The sequence below is a fragment of the Esox lucius genome, chromosome 17 (assembly GCF_011004845.1).
Source record: "Esox lucius isolate fEsoLuc1 chromosome 17, fEsoLuc1.pri, whole genome shotgun sequence".
Taxonomy (NCBI): Eukaryota; Metazoa; Chordata; class Actinopteri; order Esociformes; family Esocidae; genus Esox; species Esox lucius.
In genome coordinates, this window is record NC_047585.1 from 32,467,575 (window position 1) to 32,486,995 (window position 19,421).

A 19,421-nucleotide genomic window follows, 5' to 3' on the forward strand; every position below is an offset into this window, starting at 1 on the left:
CCATCGATGTGTTGACAATATGCAGGATTCGATCTCGTATAGGCAGGACTTCCACCGCCGAAGTAGTAAATCCTGAAATATATTGTACCTGAATTGGTGAATAAGGTTTACACTAGATGCTGCCATCTGAAAAGAACTTGGCGTCGAAGATAGAACGGTGGTCATTTCTGTCTGTATTTTACAACACGGTTTGAAAAAAACAATTCTTTGAAAAATGTCAGTCACAGGGTAGGCTATTACTTTGAAACTAGCCTTGATGCAATCTGTGTTGCGTCAGTAGTGCTATGCAAACTGAAAGGTGGATCATTTACATTTCAGTCATTAAAATGCTCTAATCCAGAGAACAGTTAGTTTTAAAATGCTAGATGGAAAAAGAAAACGACTCAGTAATAAGTGCATTCTAATCAATTGCATTCGCATCCAAGCTTTCGTTTCTATCGTCCCATATCATCTGAAAGAGAATTGTGCTTGCGCTTTGGGTACATAGACTGTATAAACAAGTTTGGGTATGATTTCACTAGCGTGAAAAGCATGCAGTCACTACTGTAAGTTGCTATGGATACATAAAAAACTTTGATGTAAATATAATGATACCTTTTTCTTTATGAACTATTTGCTGTTGCAACATTTGTACTATTTTACTATAATATGTACCCTTTTTTTAAAGACCTCTTTCTATTTCTATGACTCAATCACAGCCAAATAAAACATCCTGAAACAAAATGCAAATACAACATTGATTTCAAAACGTATGTTCAAACAAATGTATTCATTACATTTACGTTTTTAAACAATAACGATATACCCAACAATATAGATAATTCATGGCAAATATTTGAAATGGATTTTAATTACAAATTAGGTTAAATTGAAAAAAAGGACAGAAAACTGCATTAGGAAGAACAGTAGTAGCCTACAACACATCCATCAGTCCACCCCTAAATCAGGCTAAAGTATAAAAATAATTAATATTGTTTTTTAAATTCCTTTTAATACACTGTACAAATCACAAGTAATAGTAATGTCTTGAATAGAATGAATAACACACATCACACATATGGTTTTCATATGTGTCATACTATTCTATTCACTTAATTCCAGCCATTATTATGAGCCATTGTCCTCACATTAGCCTGTGATACACGTATATGAATCCATGTGAGAGTGTGTCTGGTATAAAAGTAGTTTGATTTGTCCACATTGTTTTATCGTTAGGTCCTGGTCTGTTAAGAAAAGCTGAGACTTGGGAAGAAACGTGAGCGGCGAGCTGCAAACCTGGCCTCCGGCTCACTTCCCCGTCTCTTTGCTCCCTCTTTTTCCCTCCTCCGCCGAGCCAGGTCCTCCTCTAACACCTGCGCACACAAACAGAAACACATTCAAACACTGACAGTTTGACAAAAGGATGGACACGGACACACACACACAGAAATTGAAATTCAGAGAAACAAGTGGATGGACATACAGAAACAGAAATGATTAATCATGTCAAAAACTTTTTCCACCTTTAATTTGACCTATAATGTGAACAAAACTCACAATAACCTGGTTGCATAAGTGTGCACACCTTTAAATTAATACTTTGTTGAAGCACCTTTTGATTTTATTACAGCACTCAGTCTTTTTGGGTAGGAGTCTATTAGCATGGCACATCTTGAGGTGGCAATATTTGCCCACTCTTCTTTGCAAAAGCACAAAAAATCTGTCAGATTGCAAAGACATGTGCACAGCCCTCTTCAGATCACCCCACAGATGTTCAATTGCATTCAGGTCTGGGCTCTGGCTGGGCCATTCCAAAACAATAATCTTCTTCTGGTGAAGCCATGCTTTTGTGGATTTGGATGTGTGCTTTGGGTCGTTGTCATGCCGAAAGGTGAACTTCATCTTTAGATTTCTAACGGACGCCTGAAGGTTTTGTGCCAAAATATCCTAGTATTTGGAACTGTTCATAATTCCCTCCACCCTGACTAAGGCCCCGGTTCCAGCTGAAGAAAAACAGCCCCAAAGCATGATGCTGCCACCACCATGCTTCACTGTGGGTATTGTGTCCTTTGGGTGATGTTCAGTGTTGTTTTTGTCCCAAACATGCCAGATACACAGTGTTTTTGAACCAAAAAGTTCAACCTTGGTTTCATCAGACCATAACACATTTTCTCACGTGCTTTTGGGGGACTGTTTGTTTTTGCAAACTTCTGCCGGGCTTGGATGTTTTTCTTTGTAAGAAAAGGCTTCCGTCTTGCCACCCTACCCCATAGCCCATTCATATGAAGAATACGGGAGATTGTTGTCACATGTAGCACACAGCCAGTCCTTGCCAGAAATTCTTGCAGTTCCCTTGATGTTGCTGTGGGCCTCTTGGAAGCCTCCCTGACCAGTTTTCTTTTTGTCTTTTCAGCAATTTTGGAGGGATGTCCAGTTCTTGGTAATGTCTCTGTTTTTTCCACTTGATGATGACTGTCTTCACTGTGTTCCATGCTATATCTAATGCTTTGGAAATTCTTTTGTACCCTTCTCCTGAATGATTTCTTTCCACAATGAGATCCCTCTGATGCTTTGGATGCTCTCTGCGGACCATGGCTTTTGCTCTGAGATGCAACTAAGAAAATGTCAGGAAAATCCTACTAGAACTGCTGAACTTTATTATTTAACAGAGTCACTTTGATGGCAGTTGTGTAATTACTTCTATTTAACATGTGTTTGAATGTGATTGGTTAATTCTGAACACAGCCACATCCCCAGTTATAAGAGGGTGTGCACACTTATGCAACCAGGTTATTGTAAGGTTTTTATTTTTCATTTTTCCAGCTCAAAGATTTCAGTTTGTTTTTCAATTGAATTGTTCACATTAGAGGTCACAGGATTTATCTTTGTCTCATTCTTTTACATCACAAAAACCTGGCATTTTAACAGGGGTGTGTAGACTTTTTATATCCACTGTACATTCAGAGAGACGAGTGCATGGACACACAGAAACAGAAATACATTCAGAGAGACAAGTGGATGGATACACAGAAACAAAAACTAATTCAGATGGATGAGTGGATGGACACACAAACAAAAACAAATTCAGATGGATGAGTGGATGGACACACAAACACAAACAAATTCAGATGGATGAGTGGATGGACACACAGAAACAGAAACAAATTCAGATGGATGAGTGGATGGACACACAAACAATCACACAAGTAGATGACCTGTCTGACCACCTACAATAACTCTGAACTGGTCTAAGCCATACTGTTTCCTACTGCTATCATTATTATTATTAGTTGTTATTGAGTACTTTTTATCTCTATTTCTACTTCATTTATTATTTCTCTAACATTTTCAAGTAGGATGTTTGTTGTGTAGTTTACCTTGTTTATCGTATGACCCTTGAAGCTTGAAAAACTCAGATAGAGAAAGAGATCCACAGACAGGATATGTGCTGGGAAGAAATGGACTATGCTTGCAGAGTGCATACATAAGCAGGAAACATTTCAGGCAGACCGATGGACTGATATACTGACCACCCATGTTGTACCTTTCAGGTGAAGTCAGGAAATGCAAATTAACTAGTAAATTGATTCAAAGTGTCACCCTAATGTTCCTTCAGTAGCAAGTTGAATGCATGTGTATTGGATTTGACAACTGAACAATGAAGTGTCCCTGGGTTCATACCTGACCTTATTATATATTTTCACACATTCTAGGTCAATACGTACAGTGGGAGAGTTTTCTCTGTTGCCTCCCATCATTAATCTGAGTTACTATGGTGAGATGGATGTGGCCATTGACCATTGAACAGTATCCACTGACTGTCTCCTTTACGCCTACAAGCTTTTCCATTCAACACATTATTCCAGTTGCATCCTCCCTTCTGGTATTTGCTCAGTTCACAATACCTCTTTTCTGCTGGCCAACTTGTCTTTCCACTCGTTCAGTTCCAGTGCGTGTTCATCCTCTAGTCTCCGAATCTTCTTCTTCTCCATATCAACTAACAGCTGCAATTTCTCATTCTGAAACACACACAAAAGGAAAAACCCACACATACAACTAGATAAATACATATAATTAGCCTTATTTAATTACCTGAAAACATACTATAACATGCATATGTACAACCAACACATCGCACCCACACTAACACTTTACGGAGTGTAGTGTAGTTTACCTGTAGATCCTGGAGTTCGGCCATATTGCTGTCACACTGCTCCTGCACCTCCGCCAGCTGGACCTCCTGCACCTGCTGCAAACATTGCCTCTCCTCCCGCTGCCTGGCCTCATCTTCCGACACAAACTGACAGACGGACAGAAAGAGTGAGAGACGGATGATTTGGGCAGAGTGACAGCTGGATATAAATGTGGTCAACTCTTTGGGACTTCTGAAGCTACGCCAGTGCCCGTACTGACCGCTGTGACCCGCTGCCTTTGCTCTTGTCCACTCAGGCCTAGTTTCTTTAGCTCCGCCTTGAAGTGAGACAGCCTGGCCTTGGCCTCGGTGCGCTGGGCTCGTTGGAGCTGGTTCCTCTCCTGGGCCTGCTGGGCCTTCTGCTCATCCATTAACGTGCGGTGGAACTGCAGCGCCCTGTCCGTGTCCTTGGATAGGAGGAGGTAGAAGGCACGTCGTGTCAAGACGAGTCATGACGTGTGTGCGTGTATTCCTGACTGTGCCTGTCTCTGTGGCTGTGTCTGAGTGGTCATAGTAGGAGCATTGCCACTCACTTTGCTGTGCCTCTTGGTAAGCTGTTGTCTCTGCAGTGAATACTGCTCCTTCACCTGCTGCTTAAAAAGGTGGTACTTCTCTTGCAGATGACGCTGCTCCATCTCCCATATGACTGATTCCCGGGCTGCAGGCAACAATCACATGTGAACCGATTGAATTTAATTATATAGGCTCAGACAAAATCAATAATAGCATTTTGGTCGATGTCTGATTTCCTGTTGGTATGGGATTTTACATAAAGCAGTACCAGTGAAAGTCTATATGTCATGTTCCGAGATTCATGATCTTCTTAAAACTCATGACAACATGGTATTTTAATGTATATAAGCATATCTACATATTTGTATCGGTTGAAAATTGGCATATGGTCAGTAAATGCACATGGAAACTATACATTGTAAGATGATCACTTTTAAATGTATTTAACAATGCAGATTTGAAGCCAACGTTTGCCTATAAGTATCCTGATGACTTTCATGGATATTGGAACCAGTGTGTGTGTCCATACGTACAGGATGTGCGCATGAGTGAGTGTGTGTGTGTGTGCTGTGTGTTTGTACCTCTCTTAAGCTGCTGCGTCTTCACTGTGATGTCCCACTCCATAGATGCTACCTTCCTTTTGTGTTCCTGAACTCCTTTCTGGAGCGTCTCGTTTAGTTCCTGCTGCTGCTTCTGCAGAAAACGCTGTTCCTGGGATGGACAGAAGAGGACAGAATACCAAGCGATGTTTGTGTGTCCTTGTCGTATTATACTTTTAAAAGCTTGTGCCACATATTAAAACCAAAAGGTCCCCATAAAGAAAAAGGCATTTTTTGGAATAAGGATTACACTTATGGTGAATATTCCGGTTGGGTTTAGGGCTAGGAATTATGTGCTGGTTATAGGATCAGGGTTAAGGTTAGGGAAAATAGGATTTTCAGTGGGAATGTTTAGGGTGTGGGCCTGATTTACTGTCCTGCTAAGGAAGAAAATCCCAAGAAAGATTATAAGGCTGTCCCCCAAATGGAAAACATATCTTCTGCCAAGGGTTAGTTTCCTCAGATGACAGGTAGCACAAACAGGATTTTTACGGGACATATTTTATGATTCCCCATGAGGATGGAGGTTCCTAAAATGTGTGTGCCTGCACGTGTTCGTGTGTGTGCGCACCTCACTGGGTTGAGCCTTCAGTAGGACAGCCTTGCGGTTCAGCTCTCTCTCCTGCTGGCTTTTGATTCTGCGGGCGTCCTCTCTAAGCTTGGCTGTGTGCTCCGCCTCCATGCGGCTGCTCTGCTGCACGTACTGTTTCTCCACCCGTTCCAGCTCAGTGTCATAGTACTGCTTTTTGCTCTGCGTAAAAATACACAAAACGCCACATTTGCTTGAATTTAAAACACAGGTGAATGGTTTCTCATGCTCTCACTCAACACAAAATGTGTTTCCATATTATTCCATCAAATAGAATGTAGGTAAGGGGTTGGACTATAGAACATCCAGACAGGTGAAGATGAGCCAATCAACGCTGTGTATAAACATCAGCCGGATGAAGCAGCTCATTGAGGACTACAGGAAATTATGTCCTTGGTGTCCTCATCACCAATGAACTAAAATGGTCCACACACACCCAGACAGGTGAAGAAAGCCTCAGCACCTCCTGACGAGATTCAGAAAGTCACTTATAGCTTTGTATTGTCTGCTCTTCAGACTTACTTTATGAGTCCTGCTACCAGAACAGGTGCACTGTTGAGACTCCCACGGCTATGCTAATGTCCACACGAAAAGACTGAGCATTTCAGACTGAGGGCTTAAGGAGGCTCAGGTAAGTAAACCATGGAAACATATATGTTTATGTTGGAGTTTTCTGTTCTCGCCAGATAAAGCGAGGAATGACAGTTGTTTTCAACTTTCGGGCAGAGAGAATACAGGATCCAAGTGTATCAGGGGAGCTGTGTTTTAATAGGGCCCCACTACTCACGGTCATCTCCTGGGCGATCTGACGGAACATAATCTCTCTCTGCTGCTGCAGTCGCTGCTCCATCTGGGCGTACTCTCTCTGCTCCTCCCGCTGAAGTAGCTTTAGAGCCTGCAGCTCCTGGCGCCTACACAGGCAGATACACAAACGTAAGCGACGCAAATACATCGCCTTCGCCTCAGAGTCCTGCATTGTTAATGGGACAGTGAATATTTGTTTTGCATACTCCAAAAAGTTTGAAACAATGAGTATGAGGTTAATTAATTAGAAGGTATTCGGGTACATGGTTTTGGTATCACAATTAAGAAATGAAGTATTAGGACATTAATATGATATCCACACTAAGCACTTTTGCTTAATATTTTGTTACATATTCTTTGATCGATTGACCCCACCAGATGCTGTGCATCTTCTCTGCAGATTTTTTTTTTTGCATTAAATCTTATCCTCAACAAATGAAAATTATGTTCAATTGGATTTAGATCCCAAGATCAACTTGGCCAGTCAATAACGTTTCACTTTTTGACCCTGAAAAGCCCTGATTTACTGTGGCAGTATGTTTGCAGTCATTGTCTTGCTGGATGATAAAGCTTTGTCTAATGAGCTTGGAGGCTTGAACTTTGGTAGAGTTTTTTTTATACACTTCAGACTATATTTTGCAGCTGTTATCAGCAGTTACATCATCAGTGAAGACAAGTGAGGAAGCTCCACTGGCAGACACAGTGGCGCCCGGATCTTTTATGAATAGCCCCAGATAAAAAAAAAAAGTTAAAAAAAAAATTAGATCTATTCATCTATACTTTTGATCGCGCATGATGACAATGTAGGCCACTAGCATATACATATACATTCCTCAAGTACATTCAAAACCCTGTACTTTCTGTCACGGGGGTGTGGGGGGCTAAGCCCCGAATGTATTGTGATCCTAGCAACGCCTCTGGGCAGACATACAGCTCCGAAAAATATTAAGAGACCACTGAACCTTTTTCTTTCCTTTACAAAAAAGTTCAAAATGAAGGGTTTGAGTGAGGAACAGAAGGGTTAAAATTAAGAGACCACTGCAAATTAAATGCTTCTGTTCCTCACTCAAAATGTTCCTTTTTGACTTTTTTGTGAAGAAAAGAAAAAGGTTCAGTGGTCTATACATTTTTTCCGGAGCTGTATATGCCCAAGCCTAAACATCAATACCAGAGTCCATAGGCGAACAAAATGCCTAAAATCATTGACATCTCTCATGGACAAATGATGTGACAAACATCACAAGCCGAGAGGCAGCCGAAAGAAGAACAAATGTATCACTATTCCAATACAAAGACTATGTAAATCCAAGCTTTTTTGCTTAGGGGAAGGTAAACCTTGCGGACTGCATGTGCTTCTCCTTAACGTCAGTCTCCTTCAGGACCTTTGATGTGGTGACACAGACCTCTCGACCGTCCACCATGAACTTGCGGGTTTTTTTGACCGTCTTCCTGTTAGGGAACTCCTGGAAAACAATCAAGAAAGAGTCACAAAGTGTCTCATTTTAGTTGATATATTATATTTGGGAAGTATTTATTCTCCAACCTTAATGCATTGTACTTTTGTGATAGCTGTTCAGTGTGTTGTTGCAATGAATTCAAAGTTCATCACTGACACTCACCTTAACAGGTATGGTTATTGTTGAGACTGAATGTTCTTTCGGTGTTGTGCCGGCCTGGTCTGCAGTGGCAGCCATCTTGGGTTGATTTTCTATGTCTTGGTGCAAGTTTCCATTAGATGCTGATTTCAGGTGTTCTGTGTTCGTAGTTGGTCCCTGAGACCTGATTGAGCTTGGTTCAATAATTATGTTTAACTGGGTCTGACTAGCCTCCTTCTGACCTCCTTCCTTAAGCTCCTTGCCATTTTCCTTCTTTTCTTCGTCCCTCACACTCTCCGATTTCATGGTCAAGTTCACCCTAATCATAGGTTCCCCAGTTGGGAGGTCTGTCATCTTTTCTTCTTTGTCTTTCTCTTCTTGGGTTTCCTGCTTTACGGACATTTCTCGTGTTTGGATTATCTCTATGTTATCACTTTTTAATCGAAGCTCCTCGTTTGTCTGTTTATCTTTTTCCTCCACTCTGTGCTTTACTCGGTCTTCAACTCTGTCCTCGACTCTGTCCTCTACTCCATTCTCTACTCCATCCTCAAGTGTGTCCCCCGCTCTGTCCTCTACTCTGTCTTCCTCTTTGTCCTCTACTCCACCCCTTACTCTGTCCTCTACTCCATCCCCTACTCTGTTCTTTACTCCATCCCCTACTCTGTTCTCTACTCCATCCCCTACTCTGTCCTCTACTCCATCCGTTTTGTTCTTTACTCCATCATATACTCTGTTCTCTACTCCATCATCTACTCTGTTCTCTACTCCATCCCCTACTCTGTTCTCTACTCCATCATGTACTCTGTTCTCTACTCCACCCCCTACTCTGTCCACTACTCTGTCCTCCACTCTGTTCTCTACTCCTTCCCCTATCCTGTTCTCTGCTTCATCCACTAATCTGTCCTCTACTCCATCCTCCACTCTGTTCGCAACTCTGACTTCTGCTCTGTCTACATTTTGACACCCTGTCTCTTCAAAATCAGCAATTTCATCTTCTGTCACTGTTTTCATACCGGTCTCATTTTCAATGGTCTCCACTTCAAAAGTTGTTTCAGGTTTGTCTGTCATCTTTTCTTCTTGGTCTCTATCTCTTTGAGTTTCCTGCTTTACTGTCAAATCAATTTCTTGTGTTTGAATTATCACTGTGTCATCACTGTTTAATCTAAGCTCCTTGTTTGTCTGTTTATTTTTTTCATCCACTCTGTTCACTACTCTGTCCTCTACTCTGTCCTCTACTCTGTTCACTACTCTGTCCTCTACTCTGTCCTCTACTCTGTTCACTACTCTGTCCTCTACTCTGTCCTCTACTCTGTCCACTACTCTGTCCTCTACTCTGTCCTCTACTCTGTTCACTACTCTGTCCTCTACTCTGTCCTCTACTTTTTTCTGTCCTGTTTGAGTCTGCATTGCTTTTGTTTGTTCTGATGTTTCATTGTCTTCAATTGAGCTCTTATCTCGGTCTTCCATTTCATGACTTTCCTGATGTTCTTCTAAATCAATTCCATTGTCTGGAGTTCCCTTAATGTCTGGACAGTTGCTTGTCTCTTCCTCGTGTGTCTTTAACTCCACATTGTCCTCCTGTTTCGATCCCCGATATGTCCTGTCTTGTGTTCCTTCTTCATTTATTTGCATCTCATCCCTTTCTTCAGTACTTCTGTCCTCAAGCTTTCCTTCATTATCTCTTCTAGCAGGTAGTTCTTTCTCTTCCAAAATGGCCGCCTTGTGGTCTTCTTCTTTCTGCTCTTGTGTATCCTTCTTGGTCCCTTCAGTATTTTTGTCTTTGTTACTCTCTTTTGTCTCTTCATTTATATTCCCTCTGTTGTCCACCTTGAAGTGGTTATAAGTGGACAGATCCAGGAAGTCGAGCACTGAACGCTGTTTTTCTCCTTTGTTCTTTATGGTTGGATGGGACTTTTCTAAACACAGGGCAATAACCAGTTGACTGTGCATTTGGATTAACAAATCTTTTATCAGGCCGTCCTGTTTTGTTTCCTTTCCTGCATCATCTAAAGTGTCATTTGTTTCTGGAAGAGTGTGAGCGATCCCTCCATCTACGCTGTCCCTCCCAGTGTTCTCACTCAGATCCTTCTCTGCATTTCCCGCATCCCTTTCTTCTGCTGGACTTGACACTTCCTGCTCTTCTGATTGGCCAGTGGGACTGACCACCTTGTTTTGCTTATTGTCTGGAATCGATGGAGTGTCTCCCCAGAAGCCGGACCTGCATCGACGAGAACCAGCCGCCAGAAAGGAACGGAAGGTCCCTGGCTCCCAAACCGACAGACGTCTGGCCCTCTTTTTGACCTTGTCTTTGTTGGCAGTCTCCCCACCCCTACCAGCATCATTCACTGGGGCAGAAGAAGTGGCTGGATGGGGTTTGGGTGGAGGTGGAGTCATACCAGTCTCTATGACAGGTGGGGCCTCCTGAGGCTGTTCTGCTACCTGCGGTGTCTCCTCATTCTGCTGATCAGACTGTTCTGTCTTTCCATCCAGCACCATGACCGTGCCCTCGTCCAAGGAGTCACTGTGGTCTATCAGGGACTGGCAGAGAAACAAATACTCTAGGTTATGTGAATGTTGTAGTTTATTTGTGACATGTTCTGTCCTATCCACTTTTAAAATTTGATGCAAGAACCTCTACCTATGTAATACTGTATCAAGGCAGAAATAATTTAACTTTTACAACACATTTTAGATGGAAGCAGCATGGCCGAGTTCATTTAAATCTGCTTTTTTCCTTTAGGAGTGGATATTTTTTCTCTTCCCACTCTATGTCCTCTCATTAATACCATGCTGTCAGTGTCACTTGTCCAGTTCCACTTCCACTTATTGTAGTCCTTTCCCCCATCAGTGGCCTTTTGGCGACTTCCTCAATAAGCTTGACACCTTGATAAAACAGTTTGTTGACAATGGCTCGCCACTTGACATCTGGGTTGGGCTTCATTTATTTTGTCTTTCTTTACGGTCCTTTGACCTAACTCTGTCACAGTCCCATAACTTGCTCACTGGGCATCCCAGTCTTTGTTATTTTTGGACTAATACTCTCTCTAGGTAATTTTCTAAAATCTGCCAAATCCATCTCCCTATTGTTCCCAGATTCTGCCTCTTAGATCCTACTCTCCTCTTGCTCTGTGGCCAAATGACTCGCTGCTAGCTTACATAATGGGGCTGAGGGCATTCATCTGAGGATGAATGTAGGAAAACAAAACCTTTGGGTGACCCATCATCATTTGACAGCCTTCTCGATACATGCTCTTCCACTTCATCTGTTGCTGAAGTTACTTTGTAAGACATACATTTCAAGCCTTTTCTCTAACCAAATTATTTTGTCAAGCTCTTTAAAGGAAGGTTGATGATGTCCACAGTTCAGTCACCCAACTTATTGAATCCACTGTTCATCACACAGAGAACTTGTCAGATTTGAAAAGCTACATGTTGGCAGCCCTTCTGTCTTTCTTTTCCAAAATACCTTAGCTGTTGCTGTGCTCTGAGCAACTTTCCAGTTCTCTTTTATATATTTTTTAGGGCAGTCTCCTCAACCTTTACCAGTCTGGTTTCAAGAGAGGTCACCAAACCGAATCTGCTTTCCTCTATGTCACAGATGTCTACACATTGTCTGAATTATACCTGCTCCAACCAGGTGCCAGTTCCGCAGGCTTTTACTACTGGTGTCCATCAGGGCTTGGTTCTAGGCCTGCTCCTCTTTTCTCTTTACACCAATTGGTTCAATTATATCCTCCCATGCTCTCTCCTATCACTGTTATACAAATGAACCTCTGGCAGCCATTCTGACACCCAGGTGGCAACCCACATCATGCCTGACAGACATTTCTGCTTGGACGTCGGATGCATCCCCCCCATCTCTTACCGCTGTCTCCACCATCACCTCAGCCTTGGCCTCGGCAATGAGTTCCTTCAGGGCCCGACCGTTCCGTCCAGCGCAGGGGAAAGGGTGAGCTAGGAGCTGCTGGGCTCCCCACCGAGCCTCTGGGTTCTTCTGCAGCACCCTCCGCAGGAAATCCTGGAAATGGGAAGACCTGGAAGCAGAAAACCAGGCCACGGCCACAAGCACCGAGGTGCGTGTGTGTGTGTGAGATATTCGTTAAATGCCAGTACATCCAATCCAGCCGTAACTATGAGGCCACCCTGACTCACCATAGGCGGGGGTTGCTGAGGGTCGGTGGGGGTGACTTGGTGATTTTGAGCAGGACCCTCATGGGGTTTAATGAGTGGTGAGGGGGCTCCGTCTCTGCAGCCTCGATCAGCGTCACACCCAGAGACCAGATGTCTGCCTTGGGGCCGTATGGGTTTTCCTTGGAGGTCTCGCACTGGATGACTTCTGGAGCCATCCTAGGAAAGACAGGCGGGTGGGCGGACAGACGAACGTAGACATCATGGTTGTCGGGAAATGAATGTGGGTAAGAACGTGGCTGCGTGTATCAACGTTTTACACAAAAACAAAAAAAATTATCAGAATAAGACAAACCAGTAAGGTGTTCCGATGAAGGTGGCTCTTTTCTGAAGGGTGTTTGTGTTTTTGGCAGACACTCCAAAATCGGCTGGGGAAGGACAGAGCGCTTAGAGTGGGACTCGTAGAGAAAGATACAGAGAACAGATGGACGAATCGAGACACCAGAAGGGGTGAAAGAGAGAGACCAGTAGCTGCAGACAGTGTGAGCTGTGTTGTACCTAGTTTGACTTGCCCCTCCATGGTAAGGAGGATGTTGCCTGCCTTCAGGTCTCTGTGGATGATGTGGTGCTGGTGCAGGTAGGACAGAGCCTGCAGAGTCTGACAGCACACCTCACTGATCTGCTGCTCGGACAGCCCTCGCTCCAACTCTGTGGGATACACACACAACAATGAGGTAGTACACACAACAGTGGCCACACTGAGGATGGAAATAGAAAGGAGTGGAAGTTAAGGGATGCATGATGCTCTCGTCTCCCACCTAACATGATGTCATCCAATGCCCCCCCGGGGCAGAACTCAACCAGGATCTATGAAACAGAAAGGGATTTAATAATCAGTCAGTTAAAGTCTGTATAATGATGGGAATTGTACTGAATATTTCACTGAACACCCCCCCACCACCACCACCAAAAAACTCAAGACTCAGTACACTGATATCGACACCTGGAAATTGATTCAGTTGAAACAGGGCTCACCCATAACCAACCCTCAAAGAAGGTAGCATCCAACAAGGCAAGGATGTTGCTATGCCTACAGGCTGACAGGATATCAATTTCAGTTATGTAGTCCTCCAGCTGTTCCTCTGTGCGCACTTCCATAACTTTAGCAGCAGCCAGTGCCCCAGTGGTCTGGTTCTGGGCCTGAAAAGTATAAAATGCATTTTGTATAGTTCTAAAGTCATAAACCGCATATAAGATATGTTAAACCATGCATATAAGATATGGTAAACCAGCTTGCCTAGTTCAGCCATCCCACAAAAGAAAATGTGTTGATCGTGCCTGCCCTTTCAAGATTCGAACCTGGGTTGACCATGTGAAAGGCTGTTTCAATATTCACTAAGCCTCAGCATAGCCTCTTGACATTATATAATTTAGTCTTGCATTAACATCATGCCAATTTTGAATATTTGGTTAGACACCCTTAACCATCGTGTTAAACTAAGTAGCAGTTCTTATTAAGTTTACCTCCACCACAAATAGCATCTTGGAACTGTATGGCTTTTGCCACTGGCCGTTTTAACAGCTTATTAGCCATTTATGAATGACATTGATACAATAACTACTGTATCAATGTAGGTGACAATAAGACTTTTTCGTAAAGTGAAAAGACGACAGAATCGTGTAGCCAGCAAAGTGTTTGTCTATCCTGAAGAAATCCTAAGACATAATTTGAAAATCCACCAGAAATAGTCGCAATATAAGAGTAAACCGTTTTATTTTAGGCTTCCCATAACATAGCTACTGAAGGATGTATCCAGCAAAGTTTTTGTCTATCCTGAGCAAATCCTCTTTTGCCACTGGCTGTTTTAACAGCTAATTAGCCATTTGTGAATGACATTGATACATTATCTACAAACCTGATTCCCAGAAAGTTGGGACACTGTACAATTGTGAATAAAAACAGAATGCAATGATGTGGAAGTTTCAAATTTCAATATTTTATTCAGAATACAACATAGATGACATATCACATGTTTAAACTGAGAAAATGTATCACTTTAAGGGAAAAATATGTTTATTTTAAATTTCATGGCATCAACACATCTCAAAAAAGTTGGGACAAGGCCATCCCCTCTTCTTTTTATAACAGACTGCAAACGTCTGGGGACTGAGGAGACAAGTTGCTCAAGTTTATGAATAGGAATGTTGTACCATTCTTGTCTAATACAGGCTTCTTAGTTCTTCTTTGTCGCACCTTCCTCTTTATGATGCGCCAAATGTTTTTTATGGGTGAAAGATCTGGACTGCAGGCTGGCCATTTCAGTACCCGGATCCTTCTTCTATGCAGCCATGACATTGTAATTGATGCAGTATGTGGTCTGGCATTGTCATGTTGGAAAATGCAAGGTCTTCCCTGAAAGAGACGACGTCTGGATGGGAGCATATGTTGTTCTAGAACTTGGATATAACTGTCAGCATTGATGGTGCCTTTCCAGATGTGTAGGCTGCCCATGCCACATGCACTCATGCAACCCCATACCATCAGAGATGTAGGCTTCTGAACTGAGCACTGATAACAACTTTGGTTGTCCTTGTCCTCTTTAGTCCGGATGACATGGCGTCCCAGTTTTCCAAAATGAACTTCAAATTCTGATTAGTCTGACCACAGAACACTTTGCCGCAGTCCATTTTAAATGATCCTTGGCCCAGAGAAAACGCCTGCACTTCTGGATCCTGTTTAGATATGGATTCTTTTTTGACCTATAGAGTTTTAGCCGGCAACAGCGAATGGCACGGTGGATTGTGTTCACTGACAATGTTTTCTGGAAGTATTCCTGAGCCCATGTTGTGATTTCCATTACAGTATCACTCCTGTATGTGATGCAGTGCCGTTTGAGGGCCCGAAGATCACGGGCATCCAGTATGGTTTTCCGGCCTTGACCCTTACACACAGAGATTGTTCCAGATTCTCTGAATCTTTGGATGATATTATGCTCTGTGGATGATGATAACTTCAAACTCTTTGCAATTTTTCACTGAGAAACTCCTTTCTGATATTGCTCCACTATTTTTCGCCGCAGCATTGGGGGAATTGGTGATCCTCTGCCCACCTTGAATTCTGAGAGACACTGCCACTCTGAGAGGCTCTTTCTATCCCCAATCAGGTTGCCAATTGACATAATAAGTTGCAAATTGGTCCTCCAGCTGTTCCTTATCTGAACATTTAACTTTTCCGGCCTCTTATTGCTACCTGTCCCAACTTTTTTGGAATGTGTAGTTCTCATGAAAGCCAAAATGAGCCAATATTTGGCATGACATTACAAAATGTCTCACTTTCAACATTCGATATGTTATCTATATTCTATTGTTGTCACGGTGCGGTGAGGATCAGTGCCACCGTCCCGTACACCTCCAGTTCCCATCACTCCACAAACACATCCCGGACTTGTCTTCGTGTCACATGTCTTCAGCTATTCACACCAGGTCCCAATCATCTCGTTAGTATGTGTTTAAATGTTTCCCCTCTGCTCCCCACATTTGTCGATCATTGTTGTTTGCGGTCAGTGTGTGTCATGTAACTGGGGAGTGTTTCTCTTTTGCTGTTCACAGATTCAGCCCCTCACAATACACAGGGTGAGACATGCCAAGAAATAAATTTTTCTGGACAAGATATAATTATTATGTTTACATTAAGGATGGCAGATAGCCTAGTTGTCAGTGTTGAGCCAGTAACTAATTGTTGCTTTTTCTAATCCATGAGCAGACAGAAAGAAAAATCTGTATTTGTGCCCTTATAGAAGGCCCTTAACTCTTATTGCTGCTGTGCCCCGCAGGAGTGGCTTTGGGACTGTGGAGTCAACCTGAAAATCGCTGTGCAGTAATGTTCCCCATCCAACCTGACAGAACATGAGAGGATCTGCAGAGAAGCAAGGGAGAAACTCCCCAAATACAGGTGTGCCAAGATTGTATCATCAAACCCTAGAATACTCAAAACTGTAATTGGGGTCTGAATACATATGCAAATGTGATAATTCAGGGGTGGGGTGGGTTATATCTTAGCAAAATACTTCAAAAAAAATGTTTTTGATTAGTCGTTATGGGGTATATTTGCAAATCTATTCACATTGAAGGGGTCTGAATACGTACAGGCTATTCATAATCCCACAAATATTATACCAAATTGAATAAAAATTAAAAACATCAGGTGGGAATTAACTTAAATTATGTTATACTAATGAATGACAAAAACAGTACACCAATCTAGTCCAACTGGGCTTAATTTGCCGTCATGAGTTAGTACTAAACCACAGCATTTTGCTTTCCTTACTGTCTAATTAGAAAGAAAAACCAAGTCAGAACTCAGACGTCTACACGCAGAAACAGTCATGTTACAACATAGTCGTTTCTATGCAACAACAATGAAGTTGTTGTTGCAAATAGGCAAATGCATGTGGGTTATACGTCAAGACAGGAAGTTACATTTCAGCCTTTAAGGGTTTACAGGAAATCTGCAAACCACGGTATGGCCTGTAAACGCATGTTTTACAATGCCGTTTTGTCATTTAGCAGATGCTCTCGATCAGAAAATTAGGGTTCTGTCCTCAACATAGTTTCAAAAACACTACCAAGTCAGGTAACACAGTTACGCGCTCTATTATTGCCGTATTTCATTCAGTAGAATTTTCTTTAAGGAATATTCAGGTCACAAATTCATTAAAAATGTCTGTCACTATATAGACTCCATCTGGTTTGGTTTAGCCTGCCTGTACCTTGTAGACCTTCCCGAAGGCCCCATCTCCCAGCTCCCCCTGGGTTTCCCAGGTTTCCCGTGGATCCACGTCTCGGCGGAGGTTCTCGTACTGCTTCACCCTCTTCTTCTCCGCCCCCAGACGGAAGATACGCATTAGGAGGGATGCCATGTCCTCCACCACACCTTGCCCAGTTATTCTAAATCCACAAGGACCTCTTCAGTTTACACCCCTGTAGTGGACTGCGGCCCAAAGAAACAAAACCAATACCGCCTGTCTCTCATAGACAACATCCACACGGTGAGGACAGGCAGAACCAATAATGAAGTTCCACTGTGGGTGGAGAAACAATACAAAAGATCTTTGACTGCGCTGCACACCTCTGTATCTGACACCTCAGAAGAGACGCAGGAAACGACTGCGCTAACCACAACCGAGACTGAGAAAAAGGAAAAAAAGCAAGCATGCAGTAAAATAGAGTATATGGCATATAGCATAAAGAGATGTTTTTCCAGTTAGGTACATCTAGATTCTGCATTAACGTATCAGAAAAAGGAGAAGCCAGTAAACTCCAGCATCTTAATGGATTAGGAAATACAGTATTTTAACACTTAATGACAATAGCTATGTAGAGATGGTTGAGAAGGTCACCATAGAGCTAACATCCTACAAGTTTCTATACCACATAAAAATACACAAGGATTTCCGTGTCACCGGGTCAGCTGTATAAGATCCAACATCTGTAGAACCGGGTCAGCTGTATAAGATCCAACATCTGTAGAACCGGGTCAGCGTTTCATGATCCAACACCTGTAGAACCGGGTCAACTTTTCATGATCCAACACCTGTAGAACCGGGTCAGCTTTTCATGATCCAACACCTGTAGAACCGGGTCAGCTTTTCATGATCCAACACCTGTAAAACCGGGTCAGCTTTTCATTATCCAACACCAGCAGAACCGGGTCAGCTTTTCATGATCCAACACCTGTAGAACCGGTCAGCTTTTCACGATCCAACACCAGCAGAACCGGTTCAGCTTTTCATGATCCAACACCAGCAGAACCGAGTCTGCTGTACACAATGCAACACCTATAGAACCGGGTCAGCTGTACACAATCCAACACCACTAGAACCAGGTCAGCTGTATACAATCCAACACCAGCAGAACCGGGTCAGCTGTACACAATCCAAAACCTGTAGAATCGGGTCAGCTGTACACAATCCAACACCTGTAGAACCGGGTCAGTTGTATAAAATCCAACACCTGTAGAACCGGGTCAGCTGTACACAATCCAACACCTGTAGAACCGGGTCAGTTGTATAAAATCCAACACCTGTAGAACCGGGTCAGCTGTATACAATCCAACACCTGTAGAACCAGGTCAGCTGTACACAATCCAACACCTGTAGAACCGGGTCAGCTGTACACAATCCAACACCTGTAGAACCAGGTCAGTTGTACACAATCCAACACCTGTAGAACCGCGTCAGTTGTACACAATCCAACACCTGTAGAACCGGGTCAACTGTACACGATCCAACACCAGCAGAACCGGGTCAGTTGTACACAATCCAACACCTGTGGAACCAGTTCAACATCACTCAGGCCAAACAACTTTACTTCAAGAATTTTTTTGAGGTTTTGATTGAATAAAACGGTCTGCTCACACAGTTCAGCCAATCATCACCACAACATAAGAATGCAACCAGAGTTTCAAGTTTCAGAGGCTGAGAAACACATCTCATTAAATAGATCACTGACCATATGGAACGGTTTGCCACCTCAGTTATCTCAAAGAGACAATGAAACAGCATGTAATACCTTAAAAAGAGAAGGCCTAGTGGATGAAAAAAACACAGAAATAAATATTTGAAGTGTATTTTGTGGTGCATTTTATTGCATAATTAGGGGGCCAAGCAACTAAGTAGCTGGAAGCCTTTTATGTTTGTTTATTATTTTTTATTATTTTTATTATTCTCCAGGGCCATTTTCAGAGGTCCATAGCTCAGTCCCCTCTGGCTCAAAACACTCCAAACTTTGCCTGATTGTAGATCATGGTACCCATACTCCACATGGAGGCGCTGTAGCACTCAGTCAAAAATGGAAAAAGTGAAGCTCAGATCTCATGAACCGAATGTCGTACAGACATGCAACATTCCAGATATACCCCTTCTCATGCTGACCAAAAAAGTCTCTGGGGTCTTTCAAATTCGCCCCTTGGATTTTCCTTCATTTTGAATTTGGTGAAAAACTCGTTAACGACATCTCCTCCG

At 42.8% G+C, this 19,421-nt stretch overlaps 1 protein-coding gene across 1 annotated transcript; it reads right to left on the bottom strand.

Annotated features, from left to right (window-relative positions):
- Nucleotides 1–808: 808 nt before the first annotated feature.
- On the bottom strand, nt 809–17,573 carry si:dkey-81j8.6 (serine/threonine-protein kinase 10-A). Its single transcript, XM_029113853.2, has 17 exons — nt 17,169–17,573; nt 13,435–13,599; nt 13,218–13,266; nt 12,958–13,107; nt 12,755–12,827; nt 12,424–12,618; nt 12,137–12,305; nt 8,296–10,809; nt 8,012–8,139; nt 6,660–6,783; nt 5,855–6,034; nt 5,266–5,395; nt 4,705–4,829; nt 4,393–4,578; nt 4,154–4,279; nt 3,885–3,998; nt 809–1,352 (listed from the first exon to the last, which is right to left on the bottom strand). Exons 1-17 carry the CDS (start codon nt 17,316–17,318, stop codon nt 1,227–1,229), a joined length of 4,704 nt encoding a protein of 1,567 aa, XP_028969686.2. The 5' UTR covers nt 17,319–17,573; the 3' UTR covers nt 809–1,226.
- Between the last annotated feature and the right edge of the window lie 1,848 nt (nt 17,574–19,421).

Bases quoted from the DNA above. Each gene is read 5' to 3' on its own strand.
- si:dkey-81j8.6 (XM_029113853.2), bottom strand. From the start codon at position 17,318: ATGGCATCCCTCCTAATGCGTATCTTCCGTCTGGGGGCGGAGAAGAAG. The intron at 13,267-13,434 runs GTGAGCCCTGTT...TCTGTTTCATAG, and splicing joins TCTTTGAGGGTTGGTTATGG to ATCCTGGTTGAGTTCTGCCC. The intron at 4,830-5,265 runs GTACAAACACAC...TGTTGCCTGCAG, and splicing joins GACGCAGCAGCTTAAGAGAG to CCCGGGAATCAGTCATATGG.